We start from the raw sequence: 22,507 nt of genomic DNA, 5'->3' as shown, positions 1-22,507 counted from the left end.
GCCAGGGGGCTGGGTTACCTTCAATTTCACGTCAGCGTGCGTAACGCAGTAATTTTCACTGCGGCAGCCATTTCGGGCTGTCGCAGTGAAAATGAAAGGGGAGTCTCCACCTTTCTCCCCCTCGATCACCGGCTGTATTTCAAGCCGGAGATGGAGGGAGGAGTCGTCGGAAAGGGGAGGTTCTCCCCTTTCCAACGACACCTTTTGTCAAAGCATTGCTGGGCGCGGATCGGGCGCAGAGCGCTCGATCCGCGCCCAGCAATGGCAACTAGAACCAGGGATCTGTCTGAGAAGCCGGGGAAGATGGGGGCTGCTTACAGTAAGCAGCCCTCTCCCCCCAAGCCCCAAAGCATGGGGCACATATGGATAACCCTGGGGGGCAGATGGCTGATCATCTGCCCCCAGGGAGGGGGGCAAATTGAATAAAAAAATAAAAACAAATGCGATGGTGATGGGGATTGGGGGGGAGGCCTCCAGCCACCAGGGATTTATTTTACAGAAAAGGGGCGTGGGGGTGGTCCTCTCCCCCTCACCCAAAGGGGAAATGGAAGTACCCCTTGTAGCCCTCCCTGAGGGCAGATATCTGCTCATAGGAAGGGGCATCTGACCCCAGGGAGAGCTGCAGGAGATGCCCCCCTCTTATCCGCCCCCAGGGAGGGCTGATTGATATGGCCCCCCCTTTCATTTGGTGTGGGGGGGGAGGGGGGGGGGCCACCCCCCGTTTACATTGGATAATTCTCCGGAGGTTTAGGGTGCCCCTCAGCCCGCCCTAAAGTGTAGCGTACCATTTTCCATTTTTTTCTTTTTTTACCAAACTTGCCTTGGCGCAGAGGGGCACATTGGTGTGCCAATCTGGCCTCAGGGTGCCCGAACCTTACTGCCCTGAAGGATCCCCTGAGGGACCCTCGCATATGGAAACAAGGCACAACCACCACACACGAACTGATACGCCAGACACGAGGTTGTATTCCCAAAATCTAGGGTTTATTGCAAAGCAACTAGTCTCAGTTGGCCTACTGGGACCCACGCCCCACGTTTCCAGACCCCGGGGGACGCAAGAGCCAAGAGAATCGTACAACAGTTACATATATACAAATCAAGCATCTTGTAATCAGTAGTGACACATCCAATACCGCCCCTAATACATTTCCTTTGAATTGGGCACGATGATTGACAATGGTGACGAGTAGGACACCTTTGAACATTTATTCAGCAACAGTTTGCAATTTTTGCGAGCCTACAGACACAAGTCTTTGTTTAAAAGAACACAATGCTTCTGGGAGAGACACATTCCAGGCTTTGCTATCTCCTAGTTTCTATTCGTGTACTGGGGGTCAACTTGCTCTCCAGGGCTCAGGAAAGGGGGGCCGCAAAGAAGAGCATAATTCAAGTCATTTAATGTTCGCTTCTAGCATTTCTACTGTGTTTAAGACTTACTGGCACCTGTGGACTGATTAGGATGCCTTGCTGCTTGCTTCCAAGGATATGCGAGGGAGGAGACTGGACATTTCTGTCTGGGTTGCTACGTTATGTTTCAACACGTCTCTCGCGGCCTTGCGTTATGCACTAGTAGAGCAGAATAATATTTCAGCAAAGCAGTTTAACAGAAGGCAAAAAGCAAACGTTAGAGAGAAAACAAAATGGTGATTTCAGTCACCTTAAAATGGCCGCACTCTAGTCAAGCTTATGGCTATATATTTCTAATACTAAACACATGAGGTCTTCTGCCAATATAGTACATGGCCTTATGATTGAGGGGTGTCTACTTTTCCTGGACCGACAGCCCCACCCACTGGGGGCCTGTCCCACAATTTTTGGTGGCCCTCTCCCCACACCCCAAATGGAGGGGGGGGCGGGTGAACCTCATGCAGCCGTTTGTAGGAGGCCCAGGGAGGCCTGCATGAGGTGCCCCTGCCACCCATTTGGGGTGAGGGAGAGAGGGCCACCACAAAATGGCAGACGAGGCCCCCAATGGGTGTTGCAGTAGGTTTTGGACAACCTGGGGGCAGAATGGCACACTATTGGGCCCATCTGCGCCAAGGGGAGTTGGGTAACCAAAGGAAATGGTACACAGCATTTTAGGGGGGCTATGGGGCACCCCAAACCGACGGGGAATTTTCTAATGGGAAGGGGTGGTGGCCCCCTCCTCCCCCACCCACAATGGAGTGGGGGGCATGTCATGCAGCCCTTCTGGGGGGCAGATATCTGCTCCTAGGAAGGGACACCGGACCCCAAGAAGGAGTGCAGGACAGGCCCCCCTTATCTGCCCCCAGGGAGGGCTACATGAGATGCGCTGCCCCTCCAATTGGGGTGGAGAGGTGCACCCCCTTCACATTACAAAATTCCCTGGTGGTGTAGGGTGCCCGGCAGCCTGCCAATTTAATTCTTTTCTTTGTTTACCAAACTTGCCTTGGCGCAGAGGGGCACATTGGTGTGCCAATCTGGCCCCAAGGTGCCCAATCCCTACTGCCCCATTCATTGGGGGGCCTGTCCAACGTTTTGTGGTGGGCTTCTCCCCCCACCCCAAATGGAGTGTGGGGGGGCACTTCATGCAGCTCTCCCTGGGGGCAGATATCGGACCATAGGAAGGGGCAAATGTGTTTTCACTGAGGGGGGTGAGGTTCAGTAGACCACCAGGGATGGCTTCCAAGGGGGGGGGCATACTTTGAAGGTAGGAGTGTAGATTTGTTTTTGCTGGGGCGACCGTAGGTAACACGTTTGTTTTGTTTACAGCTTTTTCTACGCGAGCAGCTGCAATGTTAATTGAGTACTGTTTTTGGGTGGGCCCTAACCATAGAATGTCAGTGTGGTGGGTGAGACTGGGGCTGGATTGTTGGTGGTGTGGGTGGGAATGGGCTCTCTGGGCACATATTTTGGTGGGCTGGAACAAAATTGCAGGGGCAGGCCACAAATTGCATGCCAGCAGAACATTGGTGTTTCCCTGGGAGCAGATGCCTCCCATGTGGGTTGTCCGTCTGCAAGCCCAGGCTCCACCTCTGGCTGTGCTACGTTACAGATGTCACCTCCGGGGGAGGAATGGGGATCCTGCCGGGGCTCCCTGGAGCTGCCGCTGTGCTTGGGGGACGTACACCCACATGGTACACGGATGTCCAAGGCCAGAGACATCACCTCCAACCGTCCTGGAGTTGTGGCTGGGCTGCATTACAGCTTTTCCCTTCGGGGAGGTATTGGCACACTGCCGGTACTCCCTGGTGGGGAGAAGCTGTAACGCAGGGCAGCCAGAGCTCCAGCAAAGTCGGTGGTAAGATCCCTGGCCTTGGGCACCCTTCTCCCATGTGGGTCTTTGCCGGGGGTTCTGGGTAACACATTCTGGGCCTTTTTTCGCAAGTCAGACCTCTGGGGATTCCAACAAGGAAAACCGGGAACTCCATGCATTTCCGAAAAGAGGACACTCGTGGGAATCCACAGAGGTCTGCCTTGTGCAAATTGCCCCAGTTTTTATTAGCCACAATCCCCGACAAAGTGTGATATTTGGTGGGGTAAAAACAAAATGTTCACTTTGTCTGGGGTTCTGGGTAATACATTCTGGGCCACTTCGCGCAAGTCAGACCTCTGTGCATTCCCACGGGTGTCCTCTTTATGGAAATGCATGGGTTCCCCGTTTTCCTTGCTGGCTTCGACACCCTAGGCCCAATTCTGTAGGTTGCCCACATGAACAAAATGTGCTGTGCTGAAAGGCTTGGGGTTACCAGTGGGTTACACTTTTCATTTTGCGCCCCCGGAAGGTGCACCCACACATGTGAGGTACCGTTTTTGTCGGGACACCTGTGGGAACGCGGGAAGGTATGACATCTGTTGTTGGCGACGTGTTTTGGTGAGTGGACAGAGGGAAAGGTCTCCGAAATTGGCTGGAAATAAAGACAATTCTCAGACATTTCGCTCTGGCCACCCACTGAAATACACCAACACATGGCCTACCTTCCCACATCTCCACACGTGTCCTGATGAAAATGGTACCTTGCATAGGTGGGTGCACCTACCGGGCACAAAAGCAAAAAGGCTACACCACTTGTAACCCCCAAAGGGTTTGGGGAGACAACCTACAGATTTGGGTCTAGAGTGTCGAAGCCAGCAAGGAAAACAGAAAACAGCATGCATTTCCCTTAAGAGGACACCCGTGGGAATCCACAGAGGTCTGACTTGCGCAAATCACCCCAAAATGTATTACTCAGAACCCCTGGCAAAGTCCAAATTTAGGGGAAAAAACAATTTCCGCACATTTTACTCTAGTCAGCCACCGGTACACACCACCAACACCACATGGCCCATCATCCTGCGTTCCCACAGAGGTCCCGATGAAAACGGTACCTCCCATGTGTGGGTGCACCTACCGGGCGCAAAGGGCAAAGCCAAAACCACGGGTAACCCCAACTCTTTTTCGCACAGCAGGATGGCAGGATTTTGACTCATGTGCACACTATACAGATTTGGGCCTAGGGTGTCCAAGCCACCAAGGAAAACTGGGTACACCATGTATTTCTGAAAAGAGGACACCGACACCCGTGGGAATGCACAGTGGTCTGACTTGCGCAAAGTGGCCCAGAATTTACTACCCACAATCCCAGACAAAGTGTGATATTTGGTGGGGAAAAAAAAAACACAATGTTCACTTTGTCTGGGTTTCTGCGTAAGACATTCTGGGCCGATTTGCGCAAGTCAGACCTCTGCGGATTCCCACAGGTGTCCTCTTTTCGGAAATGCATGGGGTTCCCAGTTTTCCTTGGTGGCTTGGACACCCTAGGCCCAAACCTGTATGGTGTGCACTTCCATGAAATTCATCAAATTCTGCTGTCGGAAAAAAAAGACTTGGGGTTAGCTGCCTTTTTTGGCTCGCTCTCCCCTTTGCCCCCAGGTAGGTGCACCCACACTTGTGAGGTACTGTTTTCGTCGGGACACGTGGAAGGTATGACATTTGTTGTGTTTGCGTGGTTTTCATATCGTTTCGATCCATTTGCTGCTGCCCTTTGTCACACAACCCTTTAATTTCCCCAAATGTGATCTACATTTAGTCGCCGCTATAGGCACCATACACTTTTGTAAAATGCACAAGTCACCTACCCTTGAAAAGGTCTGCCTGTGGTCTTTCAAAAATAAAATGTATGCTTGCCCCTCCTCACCACATTGGTTTTCCTGATTTACACCTGCTAAGTGAGTCTGTTCAGGCCGTAAGCATAAAACTCCTGCGTACCATGGCTCCAATTCTTGGCTTGTGGTATTGCTTGTTTTGTGAAACATTACAAAAAATGTGTGATTTCCTAACTGCAAGAGTCGGGGGGGATGTAGCGGAGCATTGTTTTTCTCAAAATTCATAGAAGCCATTGCCGTACCAGGCCAACCATGTCCACCACATACCTTTTTTTTGGTCATTTTCCCCACTTTTTCCCCAAAATATGGAATTCTCCCCTACCTAGTTGTTGCCCGACCTGCGCAAATCACCCCTTCCTAAACTTGGAATTTTGTCTACTTTTCAGAAGTGTATGCCTTTAGGTGCTCCAATTCGGCTTTCCTACCCTTTTCTTCCATTCCGTCCACGCATGGCCATTTGGCAAAAATGGCCAAAATCGCCTACCACTCAGAAAACGATTGATAACCACATCAAAATAATTTTATTTCGTTTCCACTCAACCTGTTCTTGAAAGCCAGGGAATTGGGGAATTCAGCACAGCAAACCATTTGTTCCTAGCTTACAAGAAAAAAAACACAGGCTTCTTTGTACATTCATTTTTTGCCCTTATTGCTTATTTTCTCTCACCCCCCTAGAGCAACCTAGGATTCCTAGGTGGCGTTACGGCTGTCTACATGTGGGAAAAAGGGGGCCAAATTTAGCCGAGATATGTAATGTAACAAAAAAGCTACAAGGCATTGAATGGAGACATACCAAAAAAAGGCCTTGGCACTGGGGGGAAAAACCTATGGCACTTAAAGGTTTAAAATCACAGACTGGGTCCAAACACCGATTTCACCACTTTAAAGGATTTGTCCAGGATCACACATTTTATTAATCTCACTGTGCCCGATGTGCTGACATTAGGTGTCTCTAGAAGTAATTTATTTTGCAATATTTGCTATGAAGATAAATCCTCATGGTTTACTAAACTATTGAGTTGTTGTAGATTTATAAAAGTTAATATTTATATATTGCACAGCATATTCTCTTGGCTTACACGTGAAAACATCTTTATCAAAAGGTATCCTAGACTATTGAAGACATGTCACTGCATGCAAGTTATTTACCATGATCTCGCAATTGAGCATGTCAATCCATATTGTGCAAATTAGGATTCTGCATATCTTTTCCTGGGCAGGTCCGGAAGACAAATTAGAGAATAGAACATTAGAGAGAGAACAGAGTTGAGAACACTAGCCTGGGCCGTATCTAGACAGGACTGTGAATGTTAGGGAGCGCCACACCTAGATGGAATTATGAAGATTGCCAAGCACTACACTTAACTACTAACCAATATAAACTCCAACTCTCTGCATACTTAAAAAATTCACACAACCATCTCTCGCACAACCAGCTGCATGCACTTCACCACACTGCAACAACACATAAACCGCACCAACCTCACACGCGGACTGACACCGATCCAATGCTCACACCAAAGCTCAGCACCCGGTGTCTACCGAGTTGAAGCTGCCAACAGTACACCACTCCTCTCACTATCCTACGCCCTCTTCACCTTACTAACCCATCCCACCTTCTCATTTACAGATCCTCCAGAGCGCCTGGGGACCAATTCTGTTGGTGACGGTGCGCTATCGAAGTGCCGTTAACATAACATATCAGTGCCTTGTATGCCCAACAGTCCCACAGTGTTGTGAATTTGTTGTGCTGTGTATGTGTTCAAGAGCTTCAGGGAAAGGGGCCCATGCAGCTGGCCCTATTCTGGCTGTCTTTTTTATGGCATTACACGTGCACTTTGCATTGTGTGCATGTTACAAGCTGCCCTTTTCTAGCTGCTGTAACCTTAACTCAGTGGTATTGAAACCTTTTCATACTAAGCCCCCCCCCTTAGAAATAAAAAAAAAAATGTTTGAGTCCCCCAAACCAACCTAGGCGTTGGTCCCTAGGGGGGCTGAAAGATATCCGAGGGGGGTGAGGGGAGGGGAGGGAGAGGCTCATTAAAATATAAGCAGATTTTCTACTGCTTATATTTTCTATTAAAAACAGTCACCTTAATCCTTTTTTATATTAAAAACGTTAATTTTATTTTAAAAGAGTCTGCTCCCACCGCCCCCTTTCACATCCTTCGGGCCCCCTAGTTTGAAGACTACTGCCTTAACTGAATACTTTAAACGTGTGCTTGACAGTAGGTTAAGCACGGTCTTTGATAGCAGCCAGCAGTGTTTACTCTGGTTTCATCTGCGTTAGCACCTTGCTGACAGAGCACTTACTAACTTTTCAGTTGCAGTTTAGTGTTTCAGCTCACCTCTGGGTGCCTGCCCCATGAGATTAAAGTACATTCCTTTGTATCCATTCTTATTTAAGCAACCCAAGGGTGCCACAGGCTATGTCCACCCCTCCTAACTGTAGGCAAGGTGGGGCCCAAGCCTATTGAAATGGGCCCCCCACGAGCGCTGACAAATGTTTAGCCAGGCTCTGTGAGTGAGCGCTAAAGCTGACCTTTGTTATTCCAATGTGTGACTGCCAGCAAGGAGGGAGGCGGGCGTTTGTGTTGAGGCAGGTGTGAGGAGATGAGAAGGTGTCTGCCCAGGAAAGGGTAGGGCCTGGTCACCTTTTTTCTGTCAGCCGAGTGCCAAGACAGACTCTGGAAGGAACGCACCATCGGGAAGAAAAATCGCATGGTCTGGAAAGGACTAAACAAAGCATGCAGGAGGGCAAAAACAATGCATGGGGGGGGCAGGAAGGGGGAGAGAGGGAGAGAGAGAGAGAGAGAGAGAGAGAGAGAGAGAGGAAGAGGGAGGAGAGAGAGAGAGAGAGAGAGAGAGAGAGAGAGAGAGAGGGAGAGGGAGAAGGAGAGGGAGAGGGAGAGAGGGAGAGGGAGACCTTAACACCTAGGTCCACTCACCCTGCACTAACCCCGCCACCGGACTCTGATCTGCTGTCAATTGCACACCGTCGCCCTCCCAAGTTAGCTCTCTGCTCCTTTTTTCTCTGCTTCCCTCCCAGTGTTCTTCCACCTATGAGTGTAAAGCGCTCTGTTGCTTCCCGAAGCTAGGTCCATGCTCAATAAATACACTAATAATAATAAAAAGAGACAGCAGGTGGGGCCAAAGATGGGGAGACAGCACACTCTCCCCGCACCTTTACTTGTTCCAAACATGCCAAAAGTCTCATCCAAGTCCTCCTCCACCTGCTGCACACTCCTCTTTCGTCTCTAGGTGAAGATGTAGAAAGACCAAAAACACCACTCATTGCAGATTAACTTTGGTGGCTTTTTATAGCCCTCCCCTACATGTTTAGTAGCTTCTCTCTGCAGGGAGTCATCTGCTTCCCTCTGCCAATCTCCATCTAAGCTAATACAAACTCCTCCCATCTCCCACTTTTTCAGGTTAGAATTTCCCCAGGAAAGCCAAGGGACCTTAGTCCAGCTCCCATTTCCAGACTCATTTCCTTCCAGATAGCCGTTACTGTGGTTGTTGGTTTTCTGTTTCCCTTCCTGGATGAAGTCAGTCATTGTCCATCAAAGTTTTTTGTTGTCCGGTCTCGCCTAGAGCTGTGTCACGCTCTTCTTGTTCCATTACTGCTGCTCCCCTCCCCAGCATGCCTAGGTGGTATTTAGTGGCGAGTTTGGTCTCACATTCTGCTCCTAAATGGGGAAGCCTATCCCATTCACATTTGAGTAACCAGTCTGTTACTCCTGTTCCATGGTGGGTCTTGTCTATTGGGCCTAGGTGCACAGTGATACACAGTCACTGTTCTTCTCTGGATGTTGCTGCCTCCCTGGAACATCCTGAAAGATTAGAGGGAGCTCTGGCCAGGAGAGAGACTCGTAGGCCAAGGTTAAACCAAGGGCACAAAAGGGTACATGCATGGGATGGGCCAACAGTCTCAAATCAGCAAGGCATAAAAAAAGGTGGACAAAAGAGAAAAAAAACGCAACTAGGCAGCGTTACTGGCCCCCTTGATAAGGTGTTCTCAACAGGTTCGGTCCAAAAACGGATCAGGGGAAGTTCGGGTTAATTCAACACCTGTCCTTTGCAGAGGGCATCTCAGTAAATGATCAAAGAGGATTGCTTCAATCAAGCAGTACAGATGGTCCAATCCTTGGGGCTAGGAGCCCCGCTGGCAAAGGGAGACATCAAGCAGCAAGGCTCCTAGCAGTATACCCAGACAGCTACAGGCTTTTCCATGGAGGGGCATTATTTTCTACAACTGATGCCGGTCCATGAGCTCGGCCTTATCAAATAAAGTGTATGAAAAAAAACAGCCCTTTCCTGGAATGGCAGTGAGGGAAACTAGAGGGTGTGGTACACTTCCCGGATCCATTTTTTAGCTGCCTGCCCACGGTGGCCAAGTAACTGTCAGGGCTACCGCTGGCCAAGAACTTTGAAGCCCAAACTACCAGTCAGTCTTTTATGAGGAAACACCTGGACACAGTCAATCAGGAGTCTTGCCAACGACTGGACGAAGTGAAGGCTTTTCCGGCAGCAGCGAGAACCTGCCTCGCCAGTAACAATGTGACCAAGACAACTACAGTCATTTATGGGTCACTAAACTTTGCTACATGGGTAATTCCTCAAGCCTGGCAATTTGAGAATCCTGGAATCACTTCACCAGATTGTCATGGAAGACGAGTTTGGGGTGATTTCCTGCTACATTTCAATGGCGTCCTTATATGGAGGGGAGAGAAAGTGAACAGCGCGCTGTTTGACTTCTATACAGATGGAGGGGACCGCATTGGCTTTGGGGCGATCCTAGAAATAACGATGCTCTTCTATGTGGTGGCCAGCAGAAAGACAGAGGGGAATCGGACAAGAACATTAACTTCCTATCGTTCTCGCCATTCAAGTAGCAATTCCTATTTGGGGAAAAGAGATGGCCAACATTGCTGGTACATTTTTCCAACGAGCCTGCATGGTGCCCGCCCATCTCGTGTCAGGCACGTGTGCTGCCTTAAACAAAACAACTGTTCTATTGCTCAGCTTGTGGAGGGTGCAAGAATAGAATAACTGATGCTTTGCGTCGTTGTAAGGTCAACATTCCCTCGAATCCTCTAGATCACTGGTGTCCAGGCGGATAATGCCATCACTGTCAAGAGACTAAGGAAGTATGCACCAGGCATTCAGGACTATAGTCACTGGAACAAGGTCACTTTTAAAAGGTCTGTCGGATTGATAAACAGACAAGACCACGAAAGCTTTGGCAAATCGGGGAACTGCAAGTCCCGTGTGGTGCGGAGAGTAGTATCAATTATGTTTAGTGTCAGGTCTGAAGAAAGGAAGACATTGCTGTACATGTGCAGCGAGCAGTAGGTCGACCCAGAAGGCACTACACAGCAGGAAAAGGCGCAAGAGGGGAAAACTTGGAAATAGATATTGGGCTCCTTGGCAAATGTATTCATGGATAGGTTTCATGTAACCCAGGCTTTGCGCAGCATTCCTACTCCCATTTTACGCTGCCACCAGAGGGCGTGTACAGGAAGTAAAGGAGATACAAGGTTCCCCCAGCAAGATGGCACAAAGAGAAGACTGCTGGGTGCAACAGAACAAAGCGGTATTTAAGACTAACATCTGAGACAGATCAAACAAGCAGATGGAGTGTGGGTGGCTTTGGGAGTGGCAGAGTCAAGGTGATGATGCCCAGTAAGAACAGGTGGCCTCCTTATTCACAGACAAATCACCCCTATTGGTGAATCAGTTGAGTTGCATACCGAAGAGCCGCTAGGCAGAGATGGATATGGCTACTAAACAGTCTAGCACCCACTTGAAAAGGATTGGCACAACATCAGAAGCAGTGCAAGTGGGCTTGCCAAAAGAAGCCATAATAAAAGTCAGTTTGATGGAAATCAGCTGCTTCAGTCACTATGAAGGCCCAGTGACAATGCCAAAGGGAGTACCCCAAGCGGGCACTAATAATTAGCTGTAATCACAATGGGCCCCCAGGATCATTATATCACTGCCACCTCTCCCCCTGGCATCCCGAAATGGGCTTTTTGGGTTGGGGGCGTTTGCCCCTGGTCACACTGAAAAAGTGTTCCACTGGCTATCAGCAGGTAGGCACAAATAATGTGGCTGACGGGGTATAAGAAGTTTATGATCTGCAAAATGTTCCCACCAAGAGGGTGGTAGATCCTTGGCCCATAATGGGGGAAATGGGGTTGTGCAAGTAACTGTTCACTCAGGCCATTAGGTGTTTCTTTTAAAGGATTGGGTTTGGGGCTGGTTGGAAGAAGGGTGTAGGGGTCAACAGCAGAGGGTAATTCCTGTTGCGGCACCAGATGGGTCACATTAACTTGCCTGGCCCTCGTGTGGATTATGGGAGTCGGTTATTCCACCTAGAAGAACCAGACAGGACAATCTGGCATTGGCTAAGGGCGCAGAGGCAAGTAGATTTTCTCAACAGTGAGGAGGCTCAGGACTGGGGCAGCCAGGATAAGGGGCGAGTTAGGGAGATTGCCTGCAATCTCCCCACCTCAACCCACAACACTCCATAATTCCACCACTAGAAGAGGCCATCACCTTGATGGCCGGTGCAAGGAGGTGTTCAAGGAGCCACTATTCGCCCCTTACTCTCCCCTCCCTACAATTTGCCCCCCTTAATAAGGTTGAGGACTTATTTAAGCCAAACCGATGTGCAACGCCTGTGTTGCCTCAGAGACTTAATTCAGATATCCATTGAGTGGGGGGTTACATCCATGTAACAGATATTATCAAGAGAGAGGTGGACGACCATGACATAGGCCACCTGGCCTCCCTGCTGGCACAAAAGCAAATCTTTGCTCGCAGTGGGGAGGCATTTCCCAATCACTTAATCCTTTGCAGAAGCCTGTGCCCATATGCACAATACACACCGTGGCACCTCGCCCTTTGTGTACAAAGGAAACATTTTTCTCCACCATGGACTGATAGTATAGGGCACAAAGCAAGCAGCACAGCAGCACCCATGCCACTTAAGTGTCTCCAAAGACTATGGCACTGTGCCGAGCTACTTTGTAACCTTGTAAATGGCTCAAATGACTGCTTCTATGGTGCCTCGCTCGTGGGAGAATAGGTTTCTTGTAAAGCACTAGAGGTGGGGACTTTATTTTTGTTTGCATTTATTAAGCGCACTTAAACGGCAGGCATCAAGGCGCTGACTTTGTCCTGTGCTTCTGAAGACCTCAGGCTAATAGTGCCTCAAGGCTGGGAGCCCCAACCACTCGGTGCTTTACTTCGGTCTGTGAGACTCTGGATTTAAACACTAGGGCACAGAAAAAAGCTCTAGCAGGTTTCAGTGCAGGAGAGAGGTTTGTCCGCTTCTGAATAGTGAAGGTCTTGGGCCAAAAGGCATCAATGTGTGAGACTGATTTCTTGGTGCTCTCCCCAGTTGACAAGACTGGCGCAATTGGTTACAAAGGAGGCCGAAGCACAGCCCACACAGGGATATGGACATACTCTGCTGACTCAATCTCAAGTTGAAAGATTTCCCAGTCAGGATCCAATAAGATTGCTCCTCTCCCACCCCTTAAAGCTAGAGTGACGGGAACATGCACCCGCTGGGCAGAGGATCCAGGACATGAGCCGAGTAATTCCCCTCTTTCCCAAAAGGAATGACGCAATACACAGAGGTACGTTTGTTGCAGAGTTTGGTTTATTTTTAATGCCAGTGTTATAGGGTCGAATTTGGATCCAGATACCCCTGCACGATGTCCCCATTTGTGATAGCCTTTGTAACTAGATGGTTTCCCAAAGAACATTTCCAGCCTTTCGTCTCAACCAGACTGAGCCCCTGCCCTGTGCTCCCCAGCACCGTACATCGCGCTGGACTACCTTCTTACTGCGCATTGCTGGGGGTAAGGATACAGACTTAGGTTTGACTTGTATTTTGCTCTGGCGAGCGACTTTCGTCTGGGTCTGTAAATTGCACAATTCGATCATGCCTGCGTGTCTTTGGCCTGGCGTGGGCAGCATGTTGCAATCTGTGCACTACCCACTTGGGTTTTATATCATTTGCTTCGTTCTTGCCTGCTGCCTCCCTGCCTGCAGGCCCTCCAAGATGGCCGTCATATTGTGAAAGAAATGTTTTTCCTGTTGTGGGCCAGCCCCTGCCCTCCCTCCCATTGGTTGCCTTGGCCCCTTAAGTCAATGGCTGCGACTGGGGTGGTGAGAGCCGGAAACACCATCTAAGGCCCACAACGGGGCCTGTCTGCCCTAGTCAGCACCGGTAAACTATCTAGCGACGACCCCCCCTTGCCCCTGTGATGGTTGTGTGCCCCCTAGGCCACCGTTATGGTTGTGTGCCCCCCACCTCCCCGTTGTCCCCTGTGATGGTTATGTTGTGCTCCCCACCCTCGTGATGGTTATGTTGTGCCCCCCATCCTCGTGATGGTTATGTTGTGCCCGCCACCCTTGTAATGGTTTGGTGTGCCCCCCACCTGTCCCTGTGTTGGTTATGTGTGAGCCCCCACCCCCTGTTGTCGGTGTATATGCCCACTCCCCCGCTGGTCCCCCGTGATGGCGTCTGTGTCCCCCTCACCACTTACTGGTTCCCTGTGATGATGGGGTGTCCACCTACCTCCCCATCACTGTACCCTAGCACTTTGCTTTTCAGACATGTCACCGGACCTGTACGATAGCCCGTTTTGCTCCCCCACTCTTCTGTTTTCGCCTACCTCTCCCCACCCCCAGCACTATTCTGAAATGTCATTCAGGCCCAGTATGTTAGTCGCTTGTTTTGTTCTCCCTTACTCCTTCATTTGCCTCGTGTGCTGTGTTATACCAGCTTTTTTGTCTCCCCCCTTCCCTCTTGTCTTCTCCTCCCACTCCCCATCCAGCATTATCTGGAACGTTGTGATATTAGCTCGTTTTGTCCTCCTCCTCCTCCAACCCCTCTTCCACCCCTCCCTCCTCTTATTAAATTCCAGCACTACATCAATTGTCGTCAGGCATAGTAATGTAGTCGCTTGTCTGGCTTATTCACTCTCCCGCCCCCTCCCCTCCTTTTCATTGTCCTTGCACTATCTGAAACGTCAGGCTGATTATGATAGTTATTTTGCACATTCTGAATGTATCAAGGACTTGTAAGAATGTTTCTGTATTCTCCCATGGTCCCTCCCTGCCTTGAAGCGCTTTGAAACACATTGGGCCTCATTACGAGTATGGAGGTAGCCATGTCGCTTTTGGCGGCATGGCTACCCCCATACCGGGTCCGGGTCCCTGGAATGGGAAAATACCGGGCCATTCCCACCTTGGAGGGCCCAGTATTCCCCCATTCCAGGAACCCGGACCCGGTACATCCCCATTCCCATTTGCGCCCCCATAGGGCTCAACGGGAATGAGGAGGATGCCAACAACGGGCCCATTAATTACGTGCCCGTTAGCAGACGAGGATGCTAAGGACGCCTGGGATTTACCAGGCGTCCTTAGCGGGACCCGCGAGCAGACCTCGTAATGAGTTGGTAGAGGGTTAACGGTGCTGGCAGCTCTACCGGTGCAGTTAACCCTCTACCGCCTTCCTCGTAATAAGGCCCATTGTGTATAGAGGCTATACAAATAAACAAGCAAACGATCTTAATGCCCCTTTCGTGCAGAGTTTTTCAGCCAATAGCAGAAATGGGCACCCAGACTGGCTCACTTGTTGATTCATGTAAATAGGGATTTGGTTGAGTCGGTAAGATGCACTGGGAGTTTGCTTCTACCATGAAATACTAACATGTGTCTGTTACCATCAGAGTGTGTGATGGAAGCATGGGATGCTGGGATCAAACAGAACACATCTCATGTATTCACTTCGGTGTGCAACATGAACCTTATTTCTTCAAACTAGTCTATCGTGCCCTAGAGAGTCACTAAATTGAACAAAGCAAATTCCTGTGCCTACGTGAGTTACATACTCTCTGCCTTAGATGGCCTCCCCTCCCCATAATTACCAGCCAGTTTGCAAGAAATGCACTCGCAGGGGAAAAAAAACACTTTAGACCTCTGGCATTTGTACACCAGCAGAAGCTGTATTCATCATGCTTACCAACCTTTAGCAATGCATGCCTTGCAAAGGAAGCGAGTGTGGGGTGGTGGCGGGGGTGGGGGGGGTGGGGGGGGTTTGAAGTCCCAGCCAGCAGATCTCATCCCAGTATATTTTGGAACTTCTTAATATCCCAGGAGACCATCAGCAATACAGACCTTGGTTTACTGTTGTATATTTCAAATGGTTGGGCCTGAGAACCATGTATGGCCACTGGCCTAGTATGCTAGCTATTGTTGGATCATTCGGAATCTTCAAGGCCTAAGAATGACAACGATATCCCCCCTTGTTCCCTTCCCACCTTGGAGCGCTTTGAAGCACTTCACTTGTGTAGAAGCGCTTTATAAACAATTACAAAATGTTGTGTTGTCTGTGCCATCTGGACTGCAGCTTTACCACACACTTTGGGCAAATAATGAGTCAAGGAGCATGTGCTTTATATTTGCTTCCCGATTGTCCGGCCATCCACAAGCTTAGTGTTTTCCCCTCTAGATCACATTCAAAAGGTAACAGCAATTAGTTTAATTGACTATTATGTTGGTCTTGTCACTGGAAAATCTGGGGATGCACAGGAGTGGGGGTTCAGAGAGAAGTCTCAATGAGCTTTGCAATTTGTGCAGGGTTTAGAGTCTGCTTCTGGTCCAAATAAAGCTTCCGTGTAGGAAAACACATTTTACCAGTAATGTACTGCAGTTCATGTTTAACGATTCATTTGGCGATAATAATGAAACTATAATGGAAAAAATATTCTTGTGATGTTTCGCCCCAACAACATAAGCAATCAAAAGAAATGATCTCTGGGAGGGAAGCAGCCCTATCGCCAACCTTACCATATCATGCTTCTCGGAGAGGATTTGGAAGAGGGAGTCATGCCACTCTAGGATGTGGACATCCAGTAGGTGCCCGGATGGGAAGGAGCGCTTGCAGAAGGAGCACACATTCCTGTGCAGCGTGTTGTAATGATGCTCAAACCCCTCCAAGGTGTCGAAGAACAGTGAGCAGCCAGACACGGGACAGCCAAACTCGGACACCCTGCGAGAGTACAAAGAAAAGGAAGCTGGGTCACTCGCTACCACAGAAAAACGCAGGGTTCCCTCGCATTTACAAATGGGCACTTGCTGGAAGAATAGGACATGAAACTACGTTCCATGTCAATAACCGCGGACAGCAACTCGGGGTTAATGTTGCATGATGCAATGTTGCACAGCAGTCTCAATCATCTGCCTTTGCTAGCCAGAGGGGAAGTGTGAAAGCAAACATCTGTGCAAATACCGGTGTCCAAAAGCAGATCCTTCTTAAAAATAAACATCAAGAAGAATCTGCAAATCGGGCAATGCGAGAGCCAAGATCTGCCTAGTGAGGAGCTGAGGGATCAATAATGGGTGGACAGTTTTGCCATATCAGCATATCCCTGCTACCAACAGAAAAAGGACATTGATGATGGGAGAATGTAGAATCGGGTAACTGACCTGGTCCTCATTCCCGATCCTGTGCAGGCTGACTGAACCTGCAGCCTTTCACCCAATAATCTCTTTTAAGTTCCAGCGCCTAGATGCCTTTGGGCTACGTGCGCTTTATACATGTCCAAATAGGATGGTAGAGGTTTATTTCTAAACAGTTATGCAGAAATGGATCTACAAACCAGCATAGTACCCCAATACTATAAATGTAGCCCTACGAGCAAAGAACCCACAGGGTTTTAGAGGGTTTACACAATGAGCCTCTTTACCCGTGGTTACGTTTTTTCGATTGGATGTTGCTCCCAATGTATTCCTCATTTTATGATATATCCATATCCAGCTTTAGTTGCTTCGGAAATTTATTCCAGCAGGGGCCGCTGCGTGTTTATGCCCGTCAACTCGATGTCCCTTGAGGGACTGTCTCGATGTCGACGTCATCACTGGCATATAGCGAGCGCAGCGACCCTTGCCTTCAGTTCCGTTTTTGTTCATATTTCCAATTTCTCTTTGGACGTACCTTATGCAAGACAGCTACTCATGCTGAAAGAATGTAAACTGCAATAACAAGGAAATTCTACTGCGGGGTAGGTTGGGAGGGGCGATGAGAAATACATGGGATGAACATCCAATCGAAAGAACGTTACCACGGGTAAGTAACTTGTTCTGCGAATGGATTGTGTCCTCCTACGTTTTCCTCATCTTAGGATAAGACTCTCAAAGCAGTGTCTGCATTTTTGGAGGAGGGAGAATTTAGGAGTTCCTTATTGGATTGTGTGTACCGAAGCAACACTGCCTTCCCAAATCCACCTTCCCGTCCCGAGGAAGAGTCCAGACTATAATACTTAGTGAATGTGTGGGCAGAGGAACATGTGGCCGCCGCACAAATATCCTGAATTGGGCCTCCTCTCTGTAAGGCAGAGGAAGTAGCCATGCCCCTGGCCGAATGAGCTCCAAGGGTCTTTTCCAGCTAATCTGTAGCATTCGGAAATTCCTAAAACGATCCACATTGATAAGGTTTGTTTTGTGACCTCCATACCAAACCTATGGCCTGTGTAACCCACAAAGTGTTCATCATCCTTTCTTAACTTAGACATCCTGGATATGTAGAAAATAAGTGCACGCCTTGGGTCAAGTCTCTAATCTCTCCTCTTCCTTTCCAGGATGTGGTGGAGGATAAAAAGACAGTAGTATGATTTTTTTGAGTTAAATGAAAATCAGACACAATTTGTGTTAAAGATTTGGGTTTAACCTTAAGGATCCTTAAAGAAAATTGTATAAGGAGGCTTGCAAGAGAAGGCTTGCATTTCACTCACCCTACGGGCTGATGTTAGAGCAACCAAAAGAATGGTTTTGAGCGTTAGCAATCTAACTGACAGGAATGAGTAGGCTCGAAAGGAGCGCACATGAGACATTTCAAAACTAATTTGAGGTCCCAAACCACAACTTGAAATGGGATCGGAGGGAATACATTTGTCAATCCCTTCAGAAACTGTATCACTAGTGGAATTTTGAAGACGGATACCTCTTCAGAGGAGCGCTTAAAAATAGAAAGCGCTGCTAGATATCCTTTAATTATGCCAACCCGCAGCCCCAGATTAGCTAGACACAGTAAGAAAGATAAAATCATAGGTGTGCTGCAAGTAAAAGGGTCTACACTCTCATCCCTGCACCAGCTGCAGAACTTGTTCCAACGGCAGTGGTGTAGGGATTTTGTTGTTGGCCTTCTGGCTGAAAGCACAATCTCCATTACATCATCCGGAAGGTCCCAATCCTTAGATCTCAACCTCTCAGAAACCATGCATGAAGGTTGAGTGTCTTGACCTCTGGCAGGAGAACCCCGACCCTCTTCGCGCAAGAGAAGGTCCTCTCTTTGTGGAAGACGTATTGCAGGGCAGATGGCCATGTCCAGAAGGTCGGATGCCACGTAGGCCGGAAGATGCTGGGCACTCTGGAATTTGGTGACCATCTGCAGAATGTCCTGAGCCCTCACTTTGGGTAGCAAGGCTTTTCCCAAGGATGTAGCCAGGACTGCCCCTATAAAATGGAGCCTTTGAGAGTTTCTCATGTGAGACTTTTTGTAATTGTGGGAGAAGCCCAGTCTGTGGAGGGAGTGGCACGTTACACAGATGTTCCAGCGCCTGTTCGGAAGAACAGGCCCTGGTCAGCCAATCAGCTTGGTAGGGGTAGTCGTGACTCCCCCCAACCCCCAAACACCCCTCCTTAGACTTGCTGCCACCACCGACCATCAACTTGGTGAATACCCTTGGGCAGAGGTCAGCCCAAATGGCAGAACTTGAAACTGATCATCAGAATCGCCAACGGCGAACCTCAGGTACCTTCTGTGCTTGTGATGGATTGGCACATGAAAGTAAGCATCCTGAAGGTCCAATGATACCATCCAGTCCTGAAGTTGGAGGGCCTGAAGGATCTGAGAAAGGGTTACCATCTTGAACGGAACGCAAGTCCAGTATGGGTCTCAATCCTTCTCCTTCTTGGGGATTAGCAAGTAAGGGGAGTACCAACCCATGTTCCTCTCTGCTACAGGTACTGGTTTTTCTAGCACCTTTTCTCAGCAGGGTCACACTTTCCTGCACAAGGAGCGGATCTGGAAATTTGAAAGAGTTGCTCCCTGGTGGATGATCCGCAGGCCTTTTTAGAACGGGAAAGCAATAACTCTGGGCTACTGTCTCCAATGCCCATGCATCTGAAGTAATACCCTGCTATTCTTGCAGATGCTGCAAGAGTCTGCCTCCCACTGGGAGAGAGGTTTTGAGGCGACTGATGCAATGGCGGAGGGTAAAGCAGCTGTTGCCTCGGCGGTCTTAGCACCTCTTCTCCATCCATCATGGGGAGATCTTCTCCGACCTCTGATTCGGTAGTCCTCTACCTCTTCCAACTGAGGAGTAAGAGCTAAAGGCCCTGCCTCTCCAAGCTGTTCCATTGGGGCGAGTTTGTGGCCGTCTGATTGCAGCACCAAGGAATTTGGCTTTTCTTTTGAGGTCTGCAGCTTCTCCAGGCTATCGTCAGCCTTGCTGCCGAATAAATATGTGCCGTCAAAGGGCATATTAAGAAGTCGAGAAAAAACAGACTTTAACCAGGCAAATCTGTGCATTACGGTGCTAGCAGCCATAGCTCTGCTGATACTGCCAGCAGAGTGGAGACCAGTCTGAAGGGATTCGCATATTGCATCCTTCCCATCCTTAACAATATTTAGGAATCCGTCTCTTTCTTCAACTTCGGGGATATGTTCAGCCACCATTGATATACATTCTTATAGGGTAAATGTGACGTTAGCCAGTGCACCCCTAGCATTTGCCGACTTAAGGGCCATACTTCCCGCAGAGAAGACCTTTTAGCCATTGCATCATAGCGTTTGTCATCCCCCGTCGGGGGGAATTTTTGGGTATGCAGTCTGTTTAGATGTGGATGTGGCGGCCTGTGCCACCAGACTTTCTTGAGTAGGAGGTTTACTTAGGTAAAAGGGGTCACTGCTTGAAGTTCTGAATTTCCTTGGTCTTTTTTTATTTACTGCTGGAATTAAATGTGGGCGTCTCCCAGTTGGCATTGACCCACCTATGTATGGCTACATTAACGGTAATAATAGGGTCCTCCTGGGGTCCCTTATCTGTAATATCATCCTGCTCAAAATGTGGTACAGGTCTAACTCCATCCCAGTTATTTAATGACGCTAGACAGTACTTGTCGGTACGACCCATGAGCATGGTCTGAGGGATCTGGTCTTCCAAATTCAGTTTCGGGATAAGTATCTATCCCACTTTCAGTTTGTAGAGTCTCATGTCGATCTTTTTATTCCCGACTGCTCCGATATCAGAGCCTCTGGAACACCTTGTGTCCCATATTGCAACACAAAATGACATGATTCATCAGAAGAGGGTACATGTTCCTCAAAAATTGAAGAACGGGACTTAAAGTCTGTCCTTGGTAGTGGGAGAAAAGAAGCTCTAGTTTTGTCAACCTCCTTCGAGGATATATTGTCACATGCGTCGATGGCGTCGAAGCCTTCGGCGTCAAAGATTTTTCGACAAGGAGGTTGTCTCTTTCGGCGTAGAAGATTTATCCTTCAAAAGAGTTTTTTTCTTGACTCGATGGAACCTCCGAAGGTTCGAGGAGTTTTCTCCTGGAAACCTGGGCGCACAGCTTTTGTCTTTTGCCTTCTCCTTGTCGCATTTCTCAACATGGGCATGACTCTTGAGGGGGTTGTGGCCGCATTCTCGAAGACCTGAAGCATTTTCAGTCAGAATCTCTCCCATTCAGCCAGTGAGGCCGATTTGGTCAGGCAAGCAACCCGTACAGGGGAGGAACTCCACGACAAAGACTGATCTGCGACGCCTGTTCTTCAAACATTGTGAAGACAATGATGAGTGGCGAGACACATTCCTAGATCGAGATCTTTTAGCTTTCTTTCGACGAGGAGGGTCGCCCCTTGACTCGTCAGAGGATCGCTTTTTCGACAGGGTCGAAGGGGATTTATGTGACCTACCTGCAGCTAATTTCTGTCTACCCTCTTTCAGGGCGTTCACTGTCATCGATCAGCAGGATCCACACTCCAATGTCTTATGATCGGATCCCAAGCACCACAGACACCCGATGGGGGTCCGTATGGGATATTTTCACCCCTCAGTCGTGGCATTTTTTTAAACCCCGATTTTGGAGTCAATGATGCTGACGAAGATACCATTATTTTTCACAACATTCGATAGGTTTCTCGAAGGAACCAAAGCATGCCGATGTTCTAAAGCAATGGCTCTCACTGAAAAACAGAACTGAAGCAACGGTCACTGAGCACGCTATATACCAGTGATGACGTCGACATTGAGACAGAGCCCTTCGAGGGACATCGAGTCAACAGGCATCGACATGCAGCGTCCCCTGCTGGAAAAAAAATGCCCAAAGCAGATAAAGCTGGATATAGAAATATCATAAGATGAGGAATACATGGCAAGACAATACATTCGAAAAGGTGGTTAGGATACATTTAGTTGGTTACATTAACAATGAAATTCCTAATGGTATCTCCACCGAGCATGGCTTCACAGCACTGTTCAAGACCTGTACAATTCTGCTTGCTTACCCAGGTGATACAATACAACACCTCTGGCGGCTATTTGGTTATAACGTAATGGTTGCCAACTGAGCAGCTTGTCATAACTGGACTATCTCAAGCCCTCAACTAAGCCTAATGCAATAGACCATGCCTTGGACGTACACGAGCCATGGATCGAGCTAAGCCGCAGCCATGTTTTTATGGACTTTGATTAGCCGCTGCCATGATTAGAGAGGTGGCGCAGAAGGAGTGTTGATTGGTTGGCATGTGCACATGAGCCCATAAGGCATTGTGTCTATTGCATTAGGCTTGGTCCAGGGCTTGAGATAGTCCACCAGTTATGACGAGCTGCTGAGTCAGCTACATTCTTTGACAGCTTGGTCGCAGAGAGGCAACTGATTATGGTCTTGTCAGAACTGATAAGTATTTTATTATGTAGAGTGCACATTATTATTATGCTGCGCATATAGACACAATTGGGTAACACACCATAGTATTTATTGACAGACTCACTATTGGCCAGATGGGCAACACAGGAAATCACACCTAAAAGCACATGAGACTTCTTCTAAGAGGAGGAGGCCCTGGCTTTGGTGAAGAGACTTGTCTGGAATTGTGAAATGGGGCATAGTAGCTGCCAGACAGGGGTCTGCCCTCCAGAAGAACATGCAAAGAACGAACAGAACAAGAAGAGATCGAAGGGAAACAGAAGGCACACAACTTGCACTTGACACTAATCACTGGAGAGAGATCATTCACTCATGGGAGTACGAAATATTGACAGTGTACAGCAGGCCCCTTGGGCTGTGTGCGCGCGCTATATAAATTTAAATA

The 22,507-nt window shown here is 48.7% G+C and overlaps 1 protein-coding gene across 1 annotated transcript in view; it reads right to left on the bottom strand.

Moving 5' to 3' along the window:
* The window catches only part of ZNF511 (zinc finger protein 511), a 159,275-nt gene that overhangs the window by 56,996 nt on the left and 79,772 nt on the right, over positions 1-22,507 (bottom strand). Inside the window, exon 3 of the mRNA XM_069611060.1 lies at positions 15,979-16,180. Within this exon, the coding sequence (XP_069467161.1) occupies positions 15,979-16,180 (202 nt within the window). The remainder of the gene's footprint in view (positions 1-15,978; positions 16,181-22,507) is intronic.

Source organism: Ambystoma mexicanum, chromosome 8, assembly GCF_040938575.1.
Source record: "Ambystoma mexicanum isolate Mex_15411 chromosome 8, UKY_AmexF1_1, whole genome shotgun sequence".
Taxonomy (NCBI): domain Eukaryota; kingdom Metazoa; phylum Chordata; class Amphibia; order Caudata; family Ambystomatidae; genus Ambystoma; species Ambystoma mexicanum.
The sequence above is the reverse complement of the archived record's forward strand: the minus strand, read 5'-3'. Positions and strand labels throughout refer to the sequence as shown.